This window comes from Rhagoletis pomonella, unplaced genomic scaffold, assembly GCF_013731165.1.
Source record: "Rhagoletis pomonella isolate Grant_MI unplaced genomic scaffold, Rhpom_1.0 Rhpom_scaffold_00011, whole genome shotgun sequence".
Classification (NCBI taxonomy): Eukaryota; Metazoa; Arthropoda; class Insecta; order Diptera; family Tephritidae; genus Rhagoletis; species Rhagoletis pomonella.
In genome coordinates, this window is record NW_023458565.1 from 24,178,917 (window position 1) to 24,199,275 (window position 20,359).

Below are 20,359 nucleotides of genomic sequence, written 5' to 3' on the forward strand. Positions count from 1 at the left end.
CAATGAGTACATATGCAGGTGCATTTGATGTGTCAACCAATACTTTTTGCATTTTAAAATTAATACTTATCGAGTGTCCAGTTTCAATAGTGACCACATTCAATAGATGCTGAAAGATTTCGGTAACCACAGCACGCAATGTAATTGATTGCTTTTCTTTGATATAACGTTTAAAGAAGAGATTAATTGATTCATCTCCAGCATTTTTAGCATTATATTTTTGGTCATTGCAAATTTTGGCAAGCATGTGCAGTTCGTCTGTGGTGCGTTTGGGCGGTGGGCAGTAGTCTAATGCAGCGGCGAGTACTCTAAAAATGTGATATACAAAAAAATACCATATGAGTACTTATGCAATCTGATAACCAATTACATTTTAAATAATTTTTTTTATATAACGTTGTTTACGTCGCTTTTACTACTCATATATACATATATACCTGTGCACAAGAATATCAGGGTAGCGACGTATTGGACTAGTAAAGTGTGTATATATCGGTATAGAAAGAGCGTAATGCCATAAATCTGCCTCCTCCGATTTGCCTTCACTGCAAAAATACCTAATTAAAAAAGAGCAAAAGTGAAAGTTACAAAATGTATGGTAAAACTTTTCGAGAATAGTCCGTGCTTACTTGGCTCGTGCCATTGGCTTTGTAAGCAACGTGCTCAAACAAGCATCCATTGCTTGGGGATCCTTAGCTTGACGACACAATTTTTGCATGCTTTCATAGACTGTTTTGGAACTAGAGCAATCCAATTCCATGCCCAAATTGGCCAATTTCTCGCGCAAATTTTTCATAGATTTCGAAAGTGGTGGCGCATGATTGCGCAATATAGATAAATTTGGAAATCGATCAAAAATGAACCGCGCAACCGATTGATTTGCCAGCAACATAAATTCTTCAATTAAAAAATTTGCTTCGAAACGGCTATCCACTTCATAGCTTAGCGGCTCTCCGGTTTTTGGGTCTAAATTGAAACGCAGCTTTGGATTGTTAATTGATAGTGCACCACCATCGAAGCGCTTCTGGCGCATATGTTCTGCTATTGTATTTAAAATTTTTATTCTTGCACAAATATCGGCTACACTGAATCCGTTGCAAATAGTCGGAAAATCATCGATACCAAATTCTTCATCCGGATTTTCAATGACCTTTTGTGCATGCTCATAGGCTAATTGTACGCACGAATTAACGACTGTACGCGTGAATCGTGGTTGTCCCAAAATTTCCCCACGCGTATTCATGCGCCAGAAAACGGAGAAAGCAAATTTATCCTCGCCCGGCAGTAGAGAGCATTTAAAACATAATGTTTGCGGCAGCATATGAATAACTTCGTTTACTAAGTATATGGAGGTAGCGCGTTGCTTAACGATATTATCCAGTTCGCTATCTTCCTCCAAGTAATGAGCTACATCAGAGATATGGACACCTATTTCATATAAATCATCGCCCAAACGCTCCATTGAAACGGCATCATCAAGATCACGCGCTGTCAGCGGATCAATAGTAAAAACACATTTCCTTCGCCAATCTTCTCGACCACGCAAGTCCGATGCACTTATAGGCTGATCGGGTTGTGCATATAGATCATTAAAACGTTGGTCAAAAGGTTTTATATCCTTTAGACCATTATGCAGAAGTATTGCTTTCAGTTCTGACTCCATATTACCCACTTTTCCCACCGGCTGTACTAGTTCGCCAATGCAATGGCCATTAATGTCGGTTTCAAGAATTCGCACCAAATAAAGTAATCCACAGATATCAGCCTTATTTTCGGATGTGATGTGTGAAGCACATGCGTCTACTGGAATGTAAACCATTGGAACGCGCATGTCGTACGGTTTTAGTTTGTAATAGTTTGTTTCGTTATTTAGCTTCATGGAATTCTTGAAGGATATAGCGCCCACAACTTCTCGCAACTGCGTTTGTTTTACAATAGATATAACGAAGGATTTTGGGCAATTATCCGGCACTACAACGGCAGATGTATCTAAATCATTCTGATCAACATCGACATCGGAATCCGGCGATTCGGTGTCTTCAAAAGGATCCTCGTCATCACCTACAAATTAAATTGTATTAGAAGGGGTTTGACAAACTATATTTATTATTTTGTTTCAAATAAAATTACCTAGGCAAAATGAATTCTCTTTGCCACCCGTTATTGCAGATGATCCGACATCGTCCTTTTTATCCTCCTTAGTTGATGTTTCATGGGCATCCTTTGCATGTTGTGATGTGGTTGAGGTCGCTGCCATGCCAGCATTCATTACAAAAGCACGCACTAAATCACCCTCAAAAGCATAACGCCTTCCCACAGGCAGTAATATAATGCCATCACGTTCAACACCTTCCCGATCGGCTGACATGACAATAAATGATTGCCTATTATTCTTGCGGTTAATTCTTATTTCTTCTTCCACAATGCGTCCAATACCCTCCTGCACTAATTTCTGTGCATGCGCCTCCAAATCATCGAAGGTGCCTTTAAATTCCAGTTCATCGGCCTTTTGTTTTTTCTCTACGCCTAAATATTGGCTCACAATGCTATTTATGTATTTACACAATGCTTCCTGTTCACTTGCCTGGCTTTTACTGGGTTTGATGGTCTTATTTTTACGGTTACGTGCGCGTTTTCGACTGCTTTTCTGTGCACCATTGCTGTTGTCATTTGTATTGGTAGCTGTATCCTTTTGTGATGTTGTCGTGCTGGCATTAGATAATTCTGATTCTCGCCTTTGTTTTGCGTTACTCTCAGATCGGGAAACGCTTGGTACAGGTTCAGATGCCCTAATGGCTTTTTCTGGCCCAACCGCTGCAAAGAGATCAAGTTGGCGTAGTTTGGGATTACCTTGCGCTAATTCTTGGACGCACTCTTTCAGCTGAGGATTTTTATGAGTCAGTTGATTAAGTAGCTCTTGCAAACCTTCCAATTGTTCCTGCAGATCTCGTCGTGAAGGACGCTGATGTTGTACAGTTGAACTGTTTGCATTTGCATTAACTTCAAATGCAGACTGCGTAGCTGTGCTAGGTGTTTGCGAATTATCAGTGCCACGAGATGTGTTGGCACGCAAAGCAGTCATTGCTTTTGCTGCCAACCTGTCATTGATGTGACAAACTTGGGGCGATTGCGAAACAAGAGCACACTGCTGCTGTAATTCACGCCGATGCAATCCTAATTTAGCCCGTACATTTTTTGATTTTTCTTGAAGCGTGGCAATTTTTTTGGTAAAATTTTTATGAGCAGCAGATTTTTCAGCAGAATCCTGAATTTTTATTTTTGCCAAATCACAACCACTTGTAGAAGGTAAATCGATATTTTCTGACACACCATCCGGTACCGCCAATGGTTCTTCTATATTGCGATCTTCCGGTTTTAAGGTTGAAACCAAAGGATTGGCCTGCGAGGGAACCATATCCAAAAATGATTTATTTTTGTTTTCAATATCCTCTTTTTTGATGCTGCTTGCGCCTTCATGTTCAGCTTTCTCTTTGTCAGTTATATTTTCTTTTTGCTCCTCATGCATTTGCATTTCATCACCTAAATCCGTCTCCATTATAGCCTGCTGAAATACACTTGAAATTTTTTGATAAAAGTTACCGAATTTAATTGTTTTAAATTAATGAAAGAAACAAGTCGACTCGAATTAAATTTACACACGTCTTAAAAGTTTTTGCCAATTGGACAGTCCTGCTTCTTTTTGTTGTCCTTCTCTTATATTTTGATGTTTTGCAGAAAATTGTGAAATGACAGCCGTTATGCTAATTGGCGCAATACACCACCCAAACGGTCTGTGTATCCAACTGTTTATTAAAAATTTAGGGTACAGTTCGATACATGATCCAACGGTTCATGTGATCCAACTTCACAAGTTCTGAATATGAAGACGAAGCAAAATGAAAAAAAAATTAAAGCAATTTTTGAGCGCATATTTGTGCTTACCAACATGTATTTAATAATGCTAACGACACACAATCAGATTTGCCTTTCAATTTCCTCACATTCATTGCTTGTCAAAAATCATCCAAATTGAAAGCCATAACGTAAATGGGTAATAGAGAGCGAATATTGGAACGTATTGGATCGTAAGTGTCTTCTTTTTCCTGCCGGAAAGAGCCCAGACTATTTCTCCGGGTAAAAATGGATAAAGTGCATATCAGCTGTTTTGTGTTTACACGTTGCCTGCATTTACCTGGTGCTTTTAACGAATAGTGAATGTATTTTCAATCGTTATATGCTTAAAATCAAATTTGTGAAACAAAAATTTAATTTACAAGAGTTTGCATTTAAGTGACAAAAACAAAAACATCGCGAATCAGCTGTTTCTCAAATTCGGGGCACGAAATATGGTATTTTGCGTTCCCGTACCAAAGAAGGTAAACCAATAGATTTACGTTCTTTGCCCGTTCTTCTGGATTATGTTCCAAACTTTTCGCTTATTCTCTAATTACCGGGAAAGAACATGGTATGTCACCAAGTTCTTTCCCTAATAATCCGGACCGGATCCGGTAATTAGAGAATAAGCGAAAAGTTTGCTCTCAAAAAAGGAACATAATGCAAAAGTACGGGAACGCAAAAAACCGCATTTCGTGCCCAGAATTTGAGAAACAGCTGATTCGAGTTGTTTTTTTTTTGTCACTTAAATGCAAACTAGTAAAAATTTTACTAGCAGAAATTAGCAGGAGAGCCAAAAAAAAGAATAGTGTAAGAACGAAATAGGGCCGCTAGTTTCTGCTAGTTTTTTGGGTTAAGAAACGCTTTCCAGCAGAAATTAGTGATAATTTGTGATAAATATCTGCTAAGAAACAAAGCTAATGATTGAAGGAACTGAAATAGGCGGTTCTTAGTAGTTACATGTGAAAAGCAAAATATAGTTCTTTTCCCAGGAAATTTCACAATTTGACAGCCTTTTCGCAATATATTTCGTTGCAACGTCTGACAACCTCTTGAATAGTGCAGCCTTTTCAACATTGCGGATGTTCAGTGCTATTTTATTGTACCTTTCGCGCCAATTTCTACCATTTGACATAAGCTGCCAACGGATTCACAGCAGTAATGTAATTTTTTTATAACTTTTTGAGTTAATTTAGTTTTCGCTTATATTTTTTTTATAACAAAGGTAATAAATATATTTGCCACATAGCTCTGAAACCGCGAAACACAAAATTCCCACTGCCTGCAAAGTGGATGCTTATGAGCAACCACGTTCTTTTTGATTTCTTTCTAGTTTGTAGTAAACGCCGATGCATGCGCGATTTTCTTCGGTCAGCATATTTTAATTGCTTGTAGTCACATAAAGGTACGCAAAATTTTGCTTAGTGCTTTTTTAATTATGTACTTACCATATTTTTAAGGCAAACGCTTGAGAAAATCCATGCTTTGCTTAGCTTTTTTTACAAATAGCGTATGAGCATGACAGATTTAAATCCAAACTTTGCAAGTGAGGAACGAGATCTTAAAATTGCTGTTGAAACCAATTACGAATCACCATTCAGATTCGGGGGTCAGAATCCAGAAGCTAACATTGCTCCAGTACAAGATGGTGATGCTGAAGCAGTTTGCAAATATATCGTCAAAGCGCCTCGTCCAGATTCCAAGCTTATACTTCAGAATATGGAAGAAGTTTTAAACTCTGTGAAGAAGAAACACAGACAGAAGCATAAAAGGAAACGAGAGCAGAGAAAACTGGCCGAAATGGAAGCAGCAGCAGTCGCTATTGCTACCGCGGAATTAGAAAAAACTGATGGAACAGAGGACAAAGAGATTGGTAATGAAAAGTTAATTGAAAAGACTAGTGGACATTCAGGAAATGCGGAAAATGGCGAAAAATCTATTGGAAAGCGTTCGAAAACTAAACCACTCCAAGAAAAATCTGTTCAGGAAAACGGACAGAAAGCTTCCTCTAATAGTCGCCGAAAAAGCAAGCATCTAGATAACAAAAGTCCTCTAAAAACTCCTTCGCCCGATGGGGATATTCTACGGCATTTCCAACGAACCCCTAATAAAAATCAGCTAGGTGCAGATGATGCGACTGTGACGAAAATGGATACTGCCGGAACTTCGTCCTCGGCAAAACAACCAAAAACCATGAATGCTTTTGAGGTTATGATGAATGCTAGAAATAAAACGATCGGATCCAATACGCCTGGAAAAGAAACCTCACCAAACAACAGTCAAGAATCGGCAATCAACACAAAACGCAAATTAATGCTGCAAGAGTGGGCTAACAAAAAGGGTGGCGCAAAGCGCAAATTAGAAGAAGAAACACGAGCTGCGTACGTTGAACATGAACTGGAGAATCGTGCAAAGCGGTAAGATATGTCAAATATATTCACCCAAATTAAGAACAATAGAACAGTCCACAGTAATTTTAAAATTTAACTTGTATTTAAGGCTTAAACAAATGCTCGTGCAAGGAGCATCACCAATACAAGATAATACTCCTACCAGTCGAGCATCAAATGATCGGAGAAGGAAGGTCAAAAAAACAAATAACTCTGAAAAATTAGCAAACCAAAGTATCGAAAAAACTAAACGCAAGAAGCGAATAACAAAACGACTTTTGTCCGTCGAATCTACGGATAATGAAGCGGTCGTAGAACCAGACGCAGAGACTGAAGAATTTTTATCTAAACTTAATTCCCCCGCTAAAAAACGGGATAGTATTTTGGGTTATTTCCCACGGAAAGAATCGCCATCAGATGTAGCTGCAAAAAATTTAAAAGAGACCATAGCAAAAAGTAAGAATCTATCCAAATTAGAAACTCGAAATTCGCGTTCACGACGTTCTACTGAAAGCAGTTCTGTACTACCCACTGAAGCGGCAACTACGCCTGCTACACCTCTAACAGAAGAGAAACTCCAACCCGTAGAACAAGTTGTTCCGGAACCGGTTGAAAACACACCCTGCGGAAGACCAAAGCGTTCTTGCGCTGGTAAAGCGCGCTATGACTATGATTTAGAAAAAAGTCCGACCAAATTAAATCCAAATTCAACGAAAAAAGGTATCACAAAGGCTAAACAGGGTGAAATCTCTAGCAGGGAAGAAGTAATAATAGATTTAGATGATAGCGATATGTCGGCCTCAACAGAGAAATTGCCAAAGAAGTTAGCGCCACTTTTTGTTCGCGCAGTACCGAAACCCAGCCCAGATCCAATTGCAATGAAAGCGCGACAAGATTTTCTAATGTCAGGTGTACCGGAAAAAATGCGTTTGGAAATGGAGAAACAAAAACAATATGAACAAACTTATGAAGAAGAGCTGGATTATTTCCCACGTGTTTGTCATGTGCAACAATTAACTATTGAGGACACGGAATTTTTACTTGTTAAACGCGATTTCAATTTCAAATTGAAGCCCAATGATGACGATAACTTTGACAGATCTGCTATGGATTTATCGCTGATAATAAATGGCAAGGGACGTAGACGGAGATCTAGCAGCAATACAGGAAGTACCAGAAAAATTAAAGCAGCAAAGAAAACTGACCTTAGCCTTAAGAAAACGACACCGCCAATGTGTACCCTATTGCCAACAGTTGAGAATAAACGAGCTATAATAAAATTTTGGAAGTCGGAATTCGATCGCTTTCCCACCTTTAAGTGTTACAATCAAATGCGCGAAAAATATCGCTTTTTTAGTGCTTTGGATTCAGCACAAGATATGGAACAAGTGAGTGAATCGTTGGTTGTAACGCGTCGATCGCAGCGTAGACGTGATACAGAAGCTGTAAGTTCTACCGCTGAGCAAGATGATATAAAGCCACCAGCAACAGCACCCAATGGAGAGCTTTTGTTCACAGAAAAGTATAAACCAATGCTAGTTGAACAAGTGCTTGTGAATCTAGTGCCGGTCACACAGTTGCGTGATTTTCTAGCTACATGGGTCAATGGTAATGTGGGGAGTGCACGCAATTCACAAACAATGGATGATTCTTTCGATGAGTCTAATGACTCGACGTCGAGCATAAGCAATGCGACGAGCAATGCTGTGGTGTTGCTAGGGCCGGTGTCAAGTGGCAAAACGAATGCGGTTTACGCGCTGGCAAATGATATGAATTTCAATGTGCTGGAAATAAATGCTGGTATGAAGCGTACGGGAAAGCGTTTAATACAAGAATTGCAGGTAAGACTCATGCAAAAAGTACAAATGATTAAAACAAAAAATTAAAGTACTCTCAAAATTTTAACTTATATATATTGTCCTTAACTAATTCCTAGGAAGCAACACAGTCGCATCAAATTCGCAAAGACTCGACACCCACACAAAGTTCCAGCAAAGCGCAGAAAAATTTACTACGAATGTCCCTGAACGGCCAGAAACTAAAAAAGCAAAACTCTCAGAGCCAATTGGATGCTGACAGTAACGGTGGCTGCAATGCAGACATCACTCAAAACACGCGAAAATGTTTGATACTAATCGAAGATGCGGATGTGGTTTTTGATCAGCTTGACAGCGGGTTTACGGATGCCATCTATACTTTGGCAGCAAGCTCCAAGAGACCTGTCATTGTAATGGCTACGAATCCCAATTGCCTGCATTTACAACGTCTAATGAATCAAAATACAATATGTTTCACGCCACCAAATGCGCTTAACATATCACGATTTATGGCCGTTTTATCGCTGATTGAAAACTGTCCCATCAATCTGGATGATTTAGTGTCTCTATATTTATTCAATCGTAAAGATTTGCGACGCACTTTGCTAGAGTTGCAGTTTTTCATACAGAGCGGTGGCGATCGTAGACAAACAGCAGTAGCGGCAAATGTTAAAAATGAATCGCAACATCGCACACCGCAAAAGGTTGAAGGCATAAGACGCGAATCGGGTTTCTTTGCATCGCCAACAAAATGTCGTTTATCAGATGAAGAGAATTCGCAGCAACCTCAGGAGCCGGATGAGCAACTCGGAAGAAGCGATAAGAAAAACAGTTCTACTAAGAATGTATACATACACCGTTCGTTGTTCGAGTATTTCACTTGCAACCAAAATGAGCAGTGGCGCATACCATTTCCAGTTGATCTCAGCTTGTTACGCGTCAACTTAACCGAAGTGTTTCAGTGCTCGCAACGATTACACATGCAACCAGAGTGTGTAATTGAGAACAGTGAAAAAGGCGCTAAGAAGATTGGCAGTGAAAAATTTAGTGCAACTAAACGTAGAACACGTACGCCGAAGAAAACTTGCATTAACAGTTCGGTAACTGAAATTGAAGTTAATCGCCCGCAAGACACTAAGTCACCACTGGATGTGATGTGTGACTTTTATGAAAACATTTCGATTGCTGCATTGTTGGGTACCCATAATGCTGACATGTCCGAGGGCAGTGGAGGAGCTATTTATAGGAATGGTATAACGGGTGGGGGTGCTGATATGGGTGTCGATCGGTTGATGCCACATCTGTCGGAGCACATTGCTCACGGGATAGTGGAGGAGGCGATAAGCGTGAATTTGGAAGCGAAGGCATGCCCGTACAATCTCTTCAATACGCGTACAGAACGGTAAGTGGATCTGATATTACATTTAAAAGTATATTAATGTTTTTATAGCAAAGTGGGAAAAATTGTTTTGAAAATTATAATATTTTTTTTTTTTTGCAATTACTCACATGCCTATGAATTTCAATTAAGAAAGAACATGAAATTATTTTTATAATAATATATCTAGGGAGCAAATTTCTAACTCTGAAATGCTTTCATAATATAAAATTTTCATGTAATGACTTAAAGTTTTAAATTAATGCAGATATATAAATTAATGGGTGCTCCCAGTTGTACTGCGGCTTGAAAATACTGGGCTCTATACTCAGACAATACCGTACATAGAGTTTATCTCCTTATAAAATCTATTGCACGGCTCAACGACTATCGGGCAGGTTCTGCAATTCAATTTCGAGTGAATTTCAACCCCTGCCAATTTGAATTCAAAGCGAGTTTGATTGAAATTCACTCGAAAGTGAATTGCAGAACCTGCCTGTAGCTCCCCTTTTTTTTTTGCAAATTAACCTTGGTCCGTGACGCGGTCGATTTCATACATATGCACGTGTTAGTATACTTTTTGTATTCTTAAAGAGTTTAAGTTTGTCGATTTTTTGTTTTTTTTTGCTATGACCCAGCCTGCAGAGAAACGTAAATTTTGCCGACAGTACTGTCTAGTACAATTTTCCGTATCCGGAAACGAATACAAAACGACTACAGTTATGATTCATTTTCGTATCCGGAAAACGGTCAAAAAAGATGATGTTATTTGAAAGCAATAATTATATTTTATTTGTTCAAGCTGAACATTTGAATACATGCATGGGTAGTCGGCAGTGGCTAAGCGTGGAGGGGAGCGTACCGCTATTTGTTAACTTCCAGAAGGTGCCGAGTTCGAATTCGCTTCCTTTATTAAATTATATATATTTTTTTTTTAACCATGAAAAAGTATCTGTAAAGTGCAGAAGGAAAGCGTATTGAACGAAAAATTCAATCAGAAAATTTCAGAAAAAATTATAGTTTAACAAACTAGAACCTCCCTATTATAATTGCCATTCGTACTGTGCTCAAGTATCTAACTTGAGAATAGAAATCGCTGCATCTTTTAGGCGCATCAATATTACATAGTTACATCCCGAGCTAATAAAAGGAAGGTAAATAAAGAATCTGTTTCACAAACAATTTTCGGTACTTGACTGTACATACGTTTCTGCCGCACACTTTAGTGGAAACCGGATCGTCAAAGTATCCGAAAATGGAATCGGTAAATGGACAAAAATCCGCACTTCATCCACTTTCTTCCCCTTTTCGGCTCGTTTTTCTGATTATTTTTGCTGTCTGGGAAAATTTCGCAAAAATTTTTAGTACATGTGTAATGAAAAAATGCACTAAAATAACATTTAATGTAAAAAAAGAGATTTACTTAAGATTAGAGTGAAGGTAAAATTATAAACGTAATATCGCAGATACTTAGAGATGTACAATATATGAAAATTATATCTCTATTTTTTATTAAGGCTTTCGCTTTGCGACTACATAAACAGCAGCGTATTTGGTTCGCGCAGTCAGCGTACACGAGCTTTAGATGTTGAACCAGCGTTGCGTGCGATCTGTCGCAGCGAGAAACAACGCGCCATGCAGGAGCGACGCTCAACTCGTTTCTATCATTACCTGCGGCATAGTGCAGCCAATGTTTCCAGTTTTTCAACGGAGCCGTTCGATAATGCCTGTTCCATATTGCAAATTAACACACCAGATGCCGTGGAGGAAAAATCGGCTGAAGCATGAGACTGAAGATATATGTATAGTCCATAACGTTCCAATGTCAACTGAGCTGAATTTGTTTTACTTACTAACAGCGTTATTTAGGAAACAGTTGCTGGGTTTTATCTTTTGCAATATGAGCGCAAATTAACGAAAAAGCTATAAGGGAAAAATATGTACAATTTTAAGGGAGAAAAGAAGTATAGTAAAAAATCTTTAAAAGAGTGTATTTAAAAAATGCATTTATTGGCATATTACACTTATCTATAATTATTTAATTTTATATTTTGTAACGTAAATTAAACTTTACTGTTATGTATATAAGATCGAATTCAAACCACATTATAAAATGTAAGAGAAGTAAATAAATAACATTTAAAATACACATAAGATTTGCGTGTTTAGTATAAATATTTTTAATCTACATGAAGATGGACATAGAATTACAATTATGGAGATGAAAATGATTAAGCGCTATTTATGTATGTACATAAATATGTTGACTTTTGCTGCATATACATATGTATATGTACATACATACATATGCCAACGTACAAATAAATTATTTTTAAACCTCAGCGATTTTCAGTGGCATCACAGACAGGCAAATTGTTGCGTTTTTTTTTTGCTTAACAGCAAAAGCAAAACTTAGCTGGTTTCTTTTTTGGTGTAGAGTAATTTTCTGACGGCTGTTTCGCACTCAAATCACTGGATGCAGGCGCGGGCTGGCTGTTAATTATTTGTGTGTTCTGAAAAGAAGAAATTAAATGTTAACAGTCAAAATAGATCTTTTTTTTAAATGTTGTTTTTTTTTTTGGTAATCTTATATTAGCTATCGTTTAGTTTTGATGTTCCAAGTTTTATCTTTCAACTAGGTAGTGTGCATTGGGTTTTAGTATGCTAATTACAGTCGATTCCGTTCAGTTTAAACTAATTTTTGTCTATTTTCGCAAAATTCGTTAAGAACGCTTATTTTGGGCTAAGTACCACAATTGATATTTTTTTAGGAAGGTGTTCTAGTATTATTTAAATACATAGTATTAATTTTTCAGAATATCATTTTTAAAGATACGTACATACTTATGTACTAGATACAATAAAATTGTAATAATTTGTGTGCCGACGATATAATTTTTAACATGACAATTATTATCCTTCTGTTTGCATCATTTTGGATAAGTCAATTTATATTATTATATTATTTCTTTCTTACTTAAAACAATTAAATACAATCTACTTCAGCAATTTTTCTATATGACAGGGTGTTGCTCAGTTTTTCAGGTTCTTCTTTAAGAGATTTCACTGTATTACAAAACATATATAGCTGTTAGATAACATAATTTGACGCAACTTTTATATTGTCTATACGTTTATATGCATATGTATGTATACATATGCACGTGCTATATCCGCAGTTATTTGAAAGAACAGCATAAGTCGAGAGCGAAAGTTTTTTCTGTAAAACACTAAAACGTTGGGTACTTATTCAATATTTCAAATTTTATTTTACCATATTGGTAGGTTAAGATGTCACTTTAATAAAAATTAAAAAAAAAATTAAAAAAATCGTATTGAAGTTTAAAGTTTTTGTGTGTAATAAGCAAACTTTTAAAAACAAAAAAGTTATTCTTTCAAATTCATCTTGATAAATGTCGCTATCACTTTGCAACAGTATTGCAAACAAACTTTAATTACCTACTATGTCCGTGACCGAGTTGAGCAAAGATTCACCTATGTACATACATATCTTAGGGGAATTTCCGCAAATCAGATGTATGTACTTATACATACATACATACATTGTGTGTGCAGATTTATACATGTGTATGTAAGATGTATGTACATTTAAATGTTATTTGTCTTACCTCCGTTCTAAGAACACCAATCTTATATGATTTCATTTCCTTTACGGCGTCAGTTGAATGACCCACTTCATTGAAGGCTTTTGTAGCATCCTTACCAGCATATTCGAGTAGTGAAGCTTCACCGCCAGGATGCTAAAGAAATAAAAAAAAAATGTATCGATTAATATAAATATTTATTAAAATGCAATAAATTTTCTTTTATTTTTCTTAATTAAATAAAATTTATTGCTAAGAGAAATGTTGTAGAGGTACGTATAAATGTACAGTGGCGGTCAAAAATGGTTGAATGGTGTTTCGTTTTTAATATTTACAATGTTTTTCAAGCTAAAATGTTATATTTTTTTTTATATAAAAATATGGTTAATGATTTAACAAAAACTATATAAATCACACTTTCAAATTTTGCTCAGGACACAAATTTTAATCTAAATTTCGAGGTTTTTAACCAGAATTTTTAGAAATTTTTTGGGTATGCAGTTGACAAGCTTATAAAATTCTAGTAAAATAAATGCAAGTTTTGAGCGGCTAAAAAATTGCATCGATTTTTAATAATTTCCGTTCAGCAGGACCTGGGTTCAAAAGTTGTATACTCAAAATTTTCTACAGTGCTAGAGATAGAAAAGTAGATCGATCGTCAAATAATTCACTGGATCCAATGCACTGTAATTTCTTAAATAATTTCAGTTTCAATCGGTCGATTCTTTGGATCGACGAACTTGAACATGAGGACGCGTCACTCTCCATACAAAAAAAAATAAACAACGGTACTGTTTTTCCATCGGAATGATAAAATTTATTGGGTCTAATCATTGAACTCGTGTCGATCGAAAAATTTGAAATTTTTGTATAGAAAATAATAGGAAAATTTAATGATTTCCGATCGACACGAGTTCAATGATTAGACCCATTATATTTGAAGACTTTCACCGAGTTTTTTTATAAAAAAAAAATATATTTACAAATAATCAAAAGAAATCACCTCAAATGATAGAAGTTTTTAAGCTTAAAAGGAGATTTTTGTCTTAAAATATAAATTTTATAATTTCAGTGGAAACCCCGCAACTCTTTGAGGCACACTAATATAGTATGTATACATGTATAACATACATATATCTGAGTTAATGAACTTGTTTTGAAACGTTAAAATAAGGCCGCTCGTCTATCGAATTTCTGTGTACTGAGTCACTTAAACTTAAAGTTCTCACTTGTTTGATGATTATCTAGCTACATAGTATTTATGGTATAATGACTGCCTATCTCGAAATTGTCGCCATACTTGACTTGGATATATTTGAAAATATGTCAAAGTGGTTCACTCAATTGATACTCGTATTCAAGTATAATTTTGGGTAACAAATACTTTAATGCTTAATAAAACACATGAAGTGCCTCGTCGATTTCTCCGACTAATAAGCTGAGCTAACTAAGAGCTGTTTTGTTAGTCAAGGGATTAGTTTTTTTCTTTTTTTTTGCAATGACAATCGTGATCATTGGGTAAAAGGGACAGCGCACGTAGGTAGTTTTTTTTTTGTTTGACAAATGATTTTTGCATTTTAGTATGTATGTAAATAGGTTTGTTTTAAAGTTCAAAAGTTTTAAATGATAAAGATAAATCTGAGAATAACAGTTATAATATTATTGAAAAAAAGCAAAATCAAAAATAGCGATAAAAAATAACGATCGAAAAAATCACAAAATAACGGTTAAATTTGATGGTAGAATAAGACAACCAACTTTAACGGTTAAGTTATAGATTTTATTATAAAGATCACAACTCTTACGGTCCCTGATTAAAATAATTTATTTGTTTTGGTAGTCTGATTTTTTTTTTTTTAAGTTACGAAACAACTACATAAATATGTACATACATATGTACGTATTATGCCGATTTCGTTTCTACCGATAAATGCAACCTTCTCTTTGCCATCTACGCACAAACACTAAGAAGAGGGCGATGAGAAGGCAACATTTTTTGTGGAAACGAAAACGCCATTAAAAAATTTAACTGTTAAGTACAGCTGCTCATGTCCAAAGCGTATTTCGATAGCAGACGTTTTATTAAGCGCAGCCATAAATTAATAAATACCACGAAAACCAATTTATGGACGTATTTATCTTTTCAGCAAAAGGTTTTGTGATTAAAATGACTGACGTTATGCTTTCAAATGTAACAGAAAATAAATAGAGATTTTTGCTGTCACAGCGGATGCTAAGTGACGCCAGGTTGATTGTCTACCAAAGCCGAAAGAATAATGAAGCGAAGTAGTGCTCATTACCTTTTGTCGTATTGCTATAGTTTATTTAGCTTAAGCAGAAAAATAATCAAGTTTTGAAAAAGCTGATTTCAAGATATTTTAGAGCGATTAAAATATTTTAGTTAAAGTATTAATTCCTTTTCAAATAGGTGGCAACCCTCTTCAAAAACATGTTCTCTACAAATTACTGAGCCTTTATGATATATTGTTTAACGTTTTCCGTCATCGCTTGTCAAATTTAGTTTACAGGCAAACCGGTTTCGGCTTTATGCCATCTTTAGTGCTATTTTTAATTTTTAACCCCTTTCGTTTGACATCGGTATACTTTACTTATTAACTAAATTTAGTTAAACTTTTTGAACAGGTGGCAACTCTCTTCGTACGCATGTACATGCAATGCAATACTTGCGCAACAAAGCTTTCTTAAGCCACTTAAATTTAATGAAATTTGACTACTAAAAAGGTGGCAACTCTATTCAAAAATTGTGTCGAATTTAAGCCTTCTCAAAATTGATTTGTGTGAACCATATTGTCATACTTTGTTTAAATTGTTAATTGAATTGATTTTAACTCTTCTAAACAGGTGGCAACCCAAACTGTGAAAACAAAACTTTCTTCAACGTCTTCTGTTTGACATTCATACTACAACCGATTAGTTTGCAAAACTAAATTTAACTGGGGATGCCGGAAATTAATTCCAAAACACAGCGCAGTAAAAGTCTTTACGCGATTCTTTAAAAACTAACTTTTATCAAGTTTGTCAACAAAACTTAGTATTAGATAAGTTAATTCCACTGGCATTAGAAACACAATAGCACTGTATGTATAGTTTTCGAATCATTGAGCTGCTACTAAACATCCTAAACATTTTTTTCTCTTTTCACGTTTACAACAAATTATTGAACTAATATTTTTTTTTTTTTTTTGTACGTACATCATTCAGGAATTTCGTGACATCGTAAACGCCATCTTTAAAAATAATCCACACTGGTTTGCCGTCGCGTCCATTATTTTGTGCAATCTCAGAAATACTGTACTCTTGTGACATATTCGATCCGTTTCGATCTGCACCAACAGTTGTAACGTATTTGTCGTTTTTTTTTTTGTTTGTTTTATTCTTTTACAAAATCAACCACACTTCCTTGAACCACCGGCCACACCGTCTTGACGCGATCGTATTCCCACACCAACTGTTTTACTCCTCGTTTCAATGCCAAGTCTTTTATGTACATTCATCCGCTGAAGTTGCGCGCTTGGCCAATCAACTATTGAAGCAATATGCATATCAATGCGATAATGAAGCCTTTAATGATCACAAAATACATGTTAGATGTTCACTTAGTTGTGGGTGTGTTCTTGTGTTATCTGCGTGTTTTTTTTTTTGCAACTTGTACACTCGTGAGCAAATATTTAATTTATTGTTGTACTGTAATGCATGTATGTAGGTACATACATACGTATGTATGTATGTATTTATTTTGATTGTCTTTGATTGCGGGGTGACGTGTGACAGCATTTGTGCCCTTTTAACTTCTTCCTGTTTTATAAATGCATACAGTATCGGTCATATTAATAGTACCCCAATTTCAAAGTGATATTGTTTGCCCACTTATGTTTATTTATTTATTTTTAAGAAATTCTCTAACAAAAACCCATATAAACCCAAGTTTAAAACTTGATAGAAAACTAAAAAAAAATTCAAAAAATTTGTATCCAAATGTTCGAACATTTTTCTCGGTAGTGCTAAAATTTTTTTGAGTATACAGTTTTATAGCCAATTCAATTTTAGTGTTATAATGTGCAAGTTTCAAGTGCCTAAAAATTTCCGTTGATTTTTTAGATTTTTTTTGCGGAAGGTTCCATCAAAAAAAAAAATAAAAAAATGTGTTTATGCGTTCAATTTTCGGGTAGTTTTTCTGCTTGCAGCTTAAAGCATAAGTACACCCCGCGACAAAAGATAGCACATCAACATTTTTTACCAGTTTTGACTACTTTTCTTTTGAATTTTTTAGTGTTTACTATTTTTCTAATTAATTTTAATTTCTAGAAAAATGTTTGCAAAGTGCAAGTTATAAGTTGCTAAAAAATCGCGTGGATTTTTGATAATTTTTTTGCTGACGATGTTATGCACTCTTTTCCATATAAAAAATTACTTATTATACTAGAATTTAATAAGCTAAATTAAAACTAAAATGCATGGAATTGGGGTGAAAAGTTTATGGAATTTTTATAATTTTTGTACAAAGTCTGAAATTTAGATTTATACGGTATTTGTTAGATAAAGAGCTATACTTTTATATAAAAATAATAAGCTTTAAAAAGTCAAAAGAAAAATAGTCAAACCTGGTAAAAATGCTGATGTGCTCTCGTTGGCTGCGGGGTGTATGTGCCGCATAGATTTTGTTGTTTTTTTTCCCCATTTTTCCTAACAAACAAATCGTGGTACAAAACTCAATAAAAAAAAAACAATATTCCGACGAATCGACAGCCGCCTCATTTTTTTGAAGTTCGTTAAAGTATTTTATTTGGAGCGGGAGCGTAGCTCGGAGCAAAATAAATTACCGGAGTGGAGCATGGAAAAAAACCTTTGCTCCGAAGCCCTAGTTATGACAATACCAGATAGCACTAATACGAAAAATAGCACACTTTATGAATACCCTAATTGATTTATTAACGTTTACTGGGTTATGCATCATGAGTGGTATATAAATGAAAAGTATACGTACATTCATACATATGTATGTATATGGACAAACGTTTGAACAATGCACAATTTTATTTGCACTGATATCTGTCTGAAAAAAATAAACGTTGCACTTATACACATATAAACGTACCAGACAGGTTGCTTTAAACCTAAAGTAAATTTGCATTTGCGTTTGTATAAACGATTTGAAACGTTGCATATTCGTTTTAGTTATATTCGCTTTTGATAGGTATTTGTTTAAATGATATTAATTAATTGAAAAGCAGGGACGGTAATAATTTTGAGTAAAATAATTTAAATTAGCATTTAATCATTATTTTATGATTTTTACTTTTTCGCTCAAAGATAAAAATTATTTTATGAGTTTTATTTTTCCACCCAAAAATAAAAACGCAATCTACTGAAATTTTTACCTGAAAATTTTGCGACTTGAATCCTCTGAAAAGGATACGTCGGAAATCATGCTGGTATAGATTTTGAGTTATACAGATGATCATTATTCTTAAGTGAAAAAATAAAACTCCATAATAATTATTATCTTTGAACGAAAAAATAAAAATCGTAAAATAATAATTTTTTTGACCGAAAAAATAAAACTCAAATATTAATTATTATTTTTTTAATATTTATTGAATAAACTCGAAAAATTAAAATCATTGTAAATTACAGTAGGACGTACGCACACAATTACGTGAGTACCTATAGTTAAAATTGTTTTACGACGATTACAACTCATTGATTTATTTGGTTAAAATAAAATAAAAAAATAATGATTATTTTCCAACCCTATTGAAAAGTAAGCACATTAAAAATAACTACAGTGACTCAAACAAATGACCACGTGTTGTTTTTGTTTTTTTTTTTAATATTGGTAATATTTTTCCGGCTAAATTTTTGTGTTGTTTTTGTATAAAAAATAACGCCTAAACTTTAACCAAAACCGTGTAAATCACAGTTTCAAACTTTATACAAAATTTAGGAAAATTCAACAAATTTTCATCAAAATTTCAACTTTTTATTCAGAATTTTTTACACGGTTTTGGTTAAAGCTTAAACGATATTTTCATTTAAAAATAACAAAACAAAATTTATCTCGAAAACATTACGAATATTTGAAGAAAATCAACACATGGTCATTTGTTTGAGTTACTGTATATCGTGTTTGTTGTCTATTTTTATTTTTTTTTAATTTACAAATATCAGTTCAGAGTCTGTCCGGGAATGCTTCACCGAATGCACGAATGTGATCTGGGCAAAGAGCAATCTTCAAGGCAATCTTTTAGCTGATACTTTGGCCTTGAGAATGAACCATATGGAAAAATCCATTGGGCTTAAGTTCGGTGAATATGGTGGCCATTGTTGCGAAGAAATGAAGCTGGGAATTTTTGTTCTCTAAAAAACGTCAATTTTGCAAACTTTATGCGTTGGTGCGAGCCTTATTGAAACGTCCAAAGATTTCTACCGCATTTTTTGCGTGCCCTTGTGTACCTTTACGTCCTGTTCAATACAAAATACCAGTAGACCACATTCGTGTATTCTGTGAAGCATTCCCGGACAGACACGTTGCTATTATCCGCGCTAAAGGTGGCTACATAGAACAGTAATACAGTTTTCTTAAAATCTGACATGTTTTTTTGATGAACTGATATTTGTAAATTTAAAAAAGTTTAAGTAGACAAAACTATATAATTTTTAGCAAACAAAACAAAACTACATATATCATTTTCATTCATCAGAGGGAGCGACCTGTTGAAATCCATGACCTCTGGATATTTATATCGAGCCCTAACCGCCAAAATAACGTAAGCGACATTTTTTACAAAATTTTCTTTTTGATGCAGAAATATTCCTAGAGCATCTAGATGCATTTCTGCATCAAAAAAAATTTTGAAAAAAATGTCGCTTACGTTATTTTGGCGGTTTAGGGCTCGATATGTATCCACGTATCCTCGGGTTAGTGACGAAATGCCCGTTTGGCATTGGCGAGCTAAAGTGGGAAAATGAAAAACCTCGCGTTCGCGATAACTCCTTTCCAATAAAAAGAAAAACAAAGTCTCTGATGAGATCCCATACCTTCGATACGACGACAGAAAACATGCATGCATACATATAATCATTTATTTATACATACTCAGCAAAAGCAAACTTTCGGTTATTTTATGTTACATATGTAAGTATGTAAATGACTAATATATTTAAGCATAAGCACAATAAACTTCATACCTTAAAGTTCACCTTTTTTCTGATAATAATTCATGTAAAGTGATTATTATCAAATAAATTTTGGGT

The 20,359-nt window shown here is 35.0% G+C and overlaps 3 protein-coding genes across 5 annotated transcripts; 1 reads left to right on the forward strand and 2 right to left on the reverse strand.

Annotated features, from left to right (window-relative positions):
• On the reverse strand, window positions 1-3,806 carry LOC118746881 (DIS3-like exonuclease 2; the record flags this gene model as incomplete). Of its 2 annotated transcripts, XM_036480844.1 has the most annotated exon segments (5): window positions 1-308; window positions 438-557; window positions 630-2,061; window positions 2,131-3,575; window positions 3,661-3,806. In XM_036480844.1, coding segments are annotated over 4 exon segments (3,286 nt in total), but the record flags the coding sequence as incomplete, so codon positions are not given.
• Window positions 3,807-4,979: 1,173 nt separating this feature from the next.
• LOC118746882 (ATPase family AAA domain-containing protein 5) lies at window positions 4,980-11,652 on the forward strand. 2 transcript variants are annotated; one of them, XM_036480846.1, is made up of 6 exons: window positions 5,074-5,119; window positions 5,228-5,299; window positions 5,355-6,311; window positions 6,394-8,125; window positions 8,221-9,503; window positions 10,997-11,652. In XM_036480846.1, the coding sequence occupies exons 3-6, from the start codon at window positions 5,407-5,409 to the stop codon at window positions 11,265-11,267; spliced, it is 4,191 nt and encodes a 1,396-aa protein (XP_036336739.1). In that variant the 5' UTR covers window positions 5,074-5,119; window positions 5,228-5,299; window positions 5,355-5,406; the 3' UTR covers window positions 11,268-11,652. The 2 variants fall into 2 exon arrangements, with proteins under 2 accessions (XP_036336738.1, XP_036336739.1); XM_036480845.1 differs by having other exon boundaries at window positions 4,980-5,299.
• A 10-nt stretch (window positions 11,653-11,662) lies between these two features.
• LOC118746883 (cytochrome b5) lies at window positions 11,663-16,978 on the reverse strand. Its single transcript, XM_036480847.1, has 3 exons — window positions 16,298-16,978; window positions 13,109-13,240; window positions 11,663-11,992 (listed from the first exon to the last, which is right to left on the reverse strand). Exons 1-3 carry the CDS (start codon window positions 16,409-16,411, stop codon window positions 11,873-11,875), a joined length of 366 nt encoding a protein of 121 aa, XP_036336740.1. The 5' UTR covers window positions 16,412-16,978; the 3' UTR covers window positions 11,663-11,872.
• Between the last annotated feature and the right edge of the window lie 3,381 nt (window positions 16,979-20,359).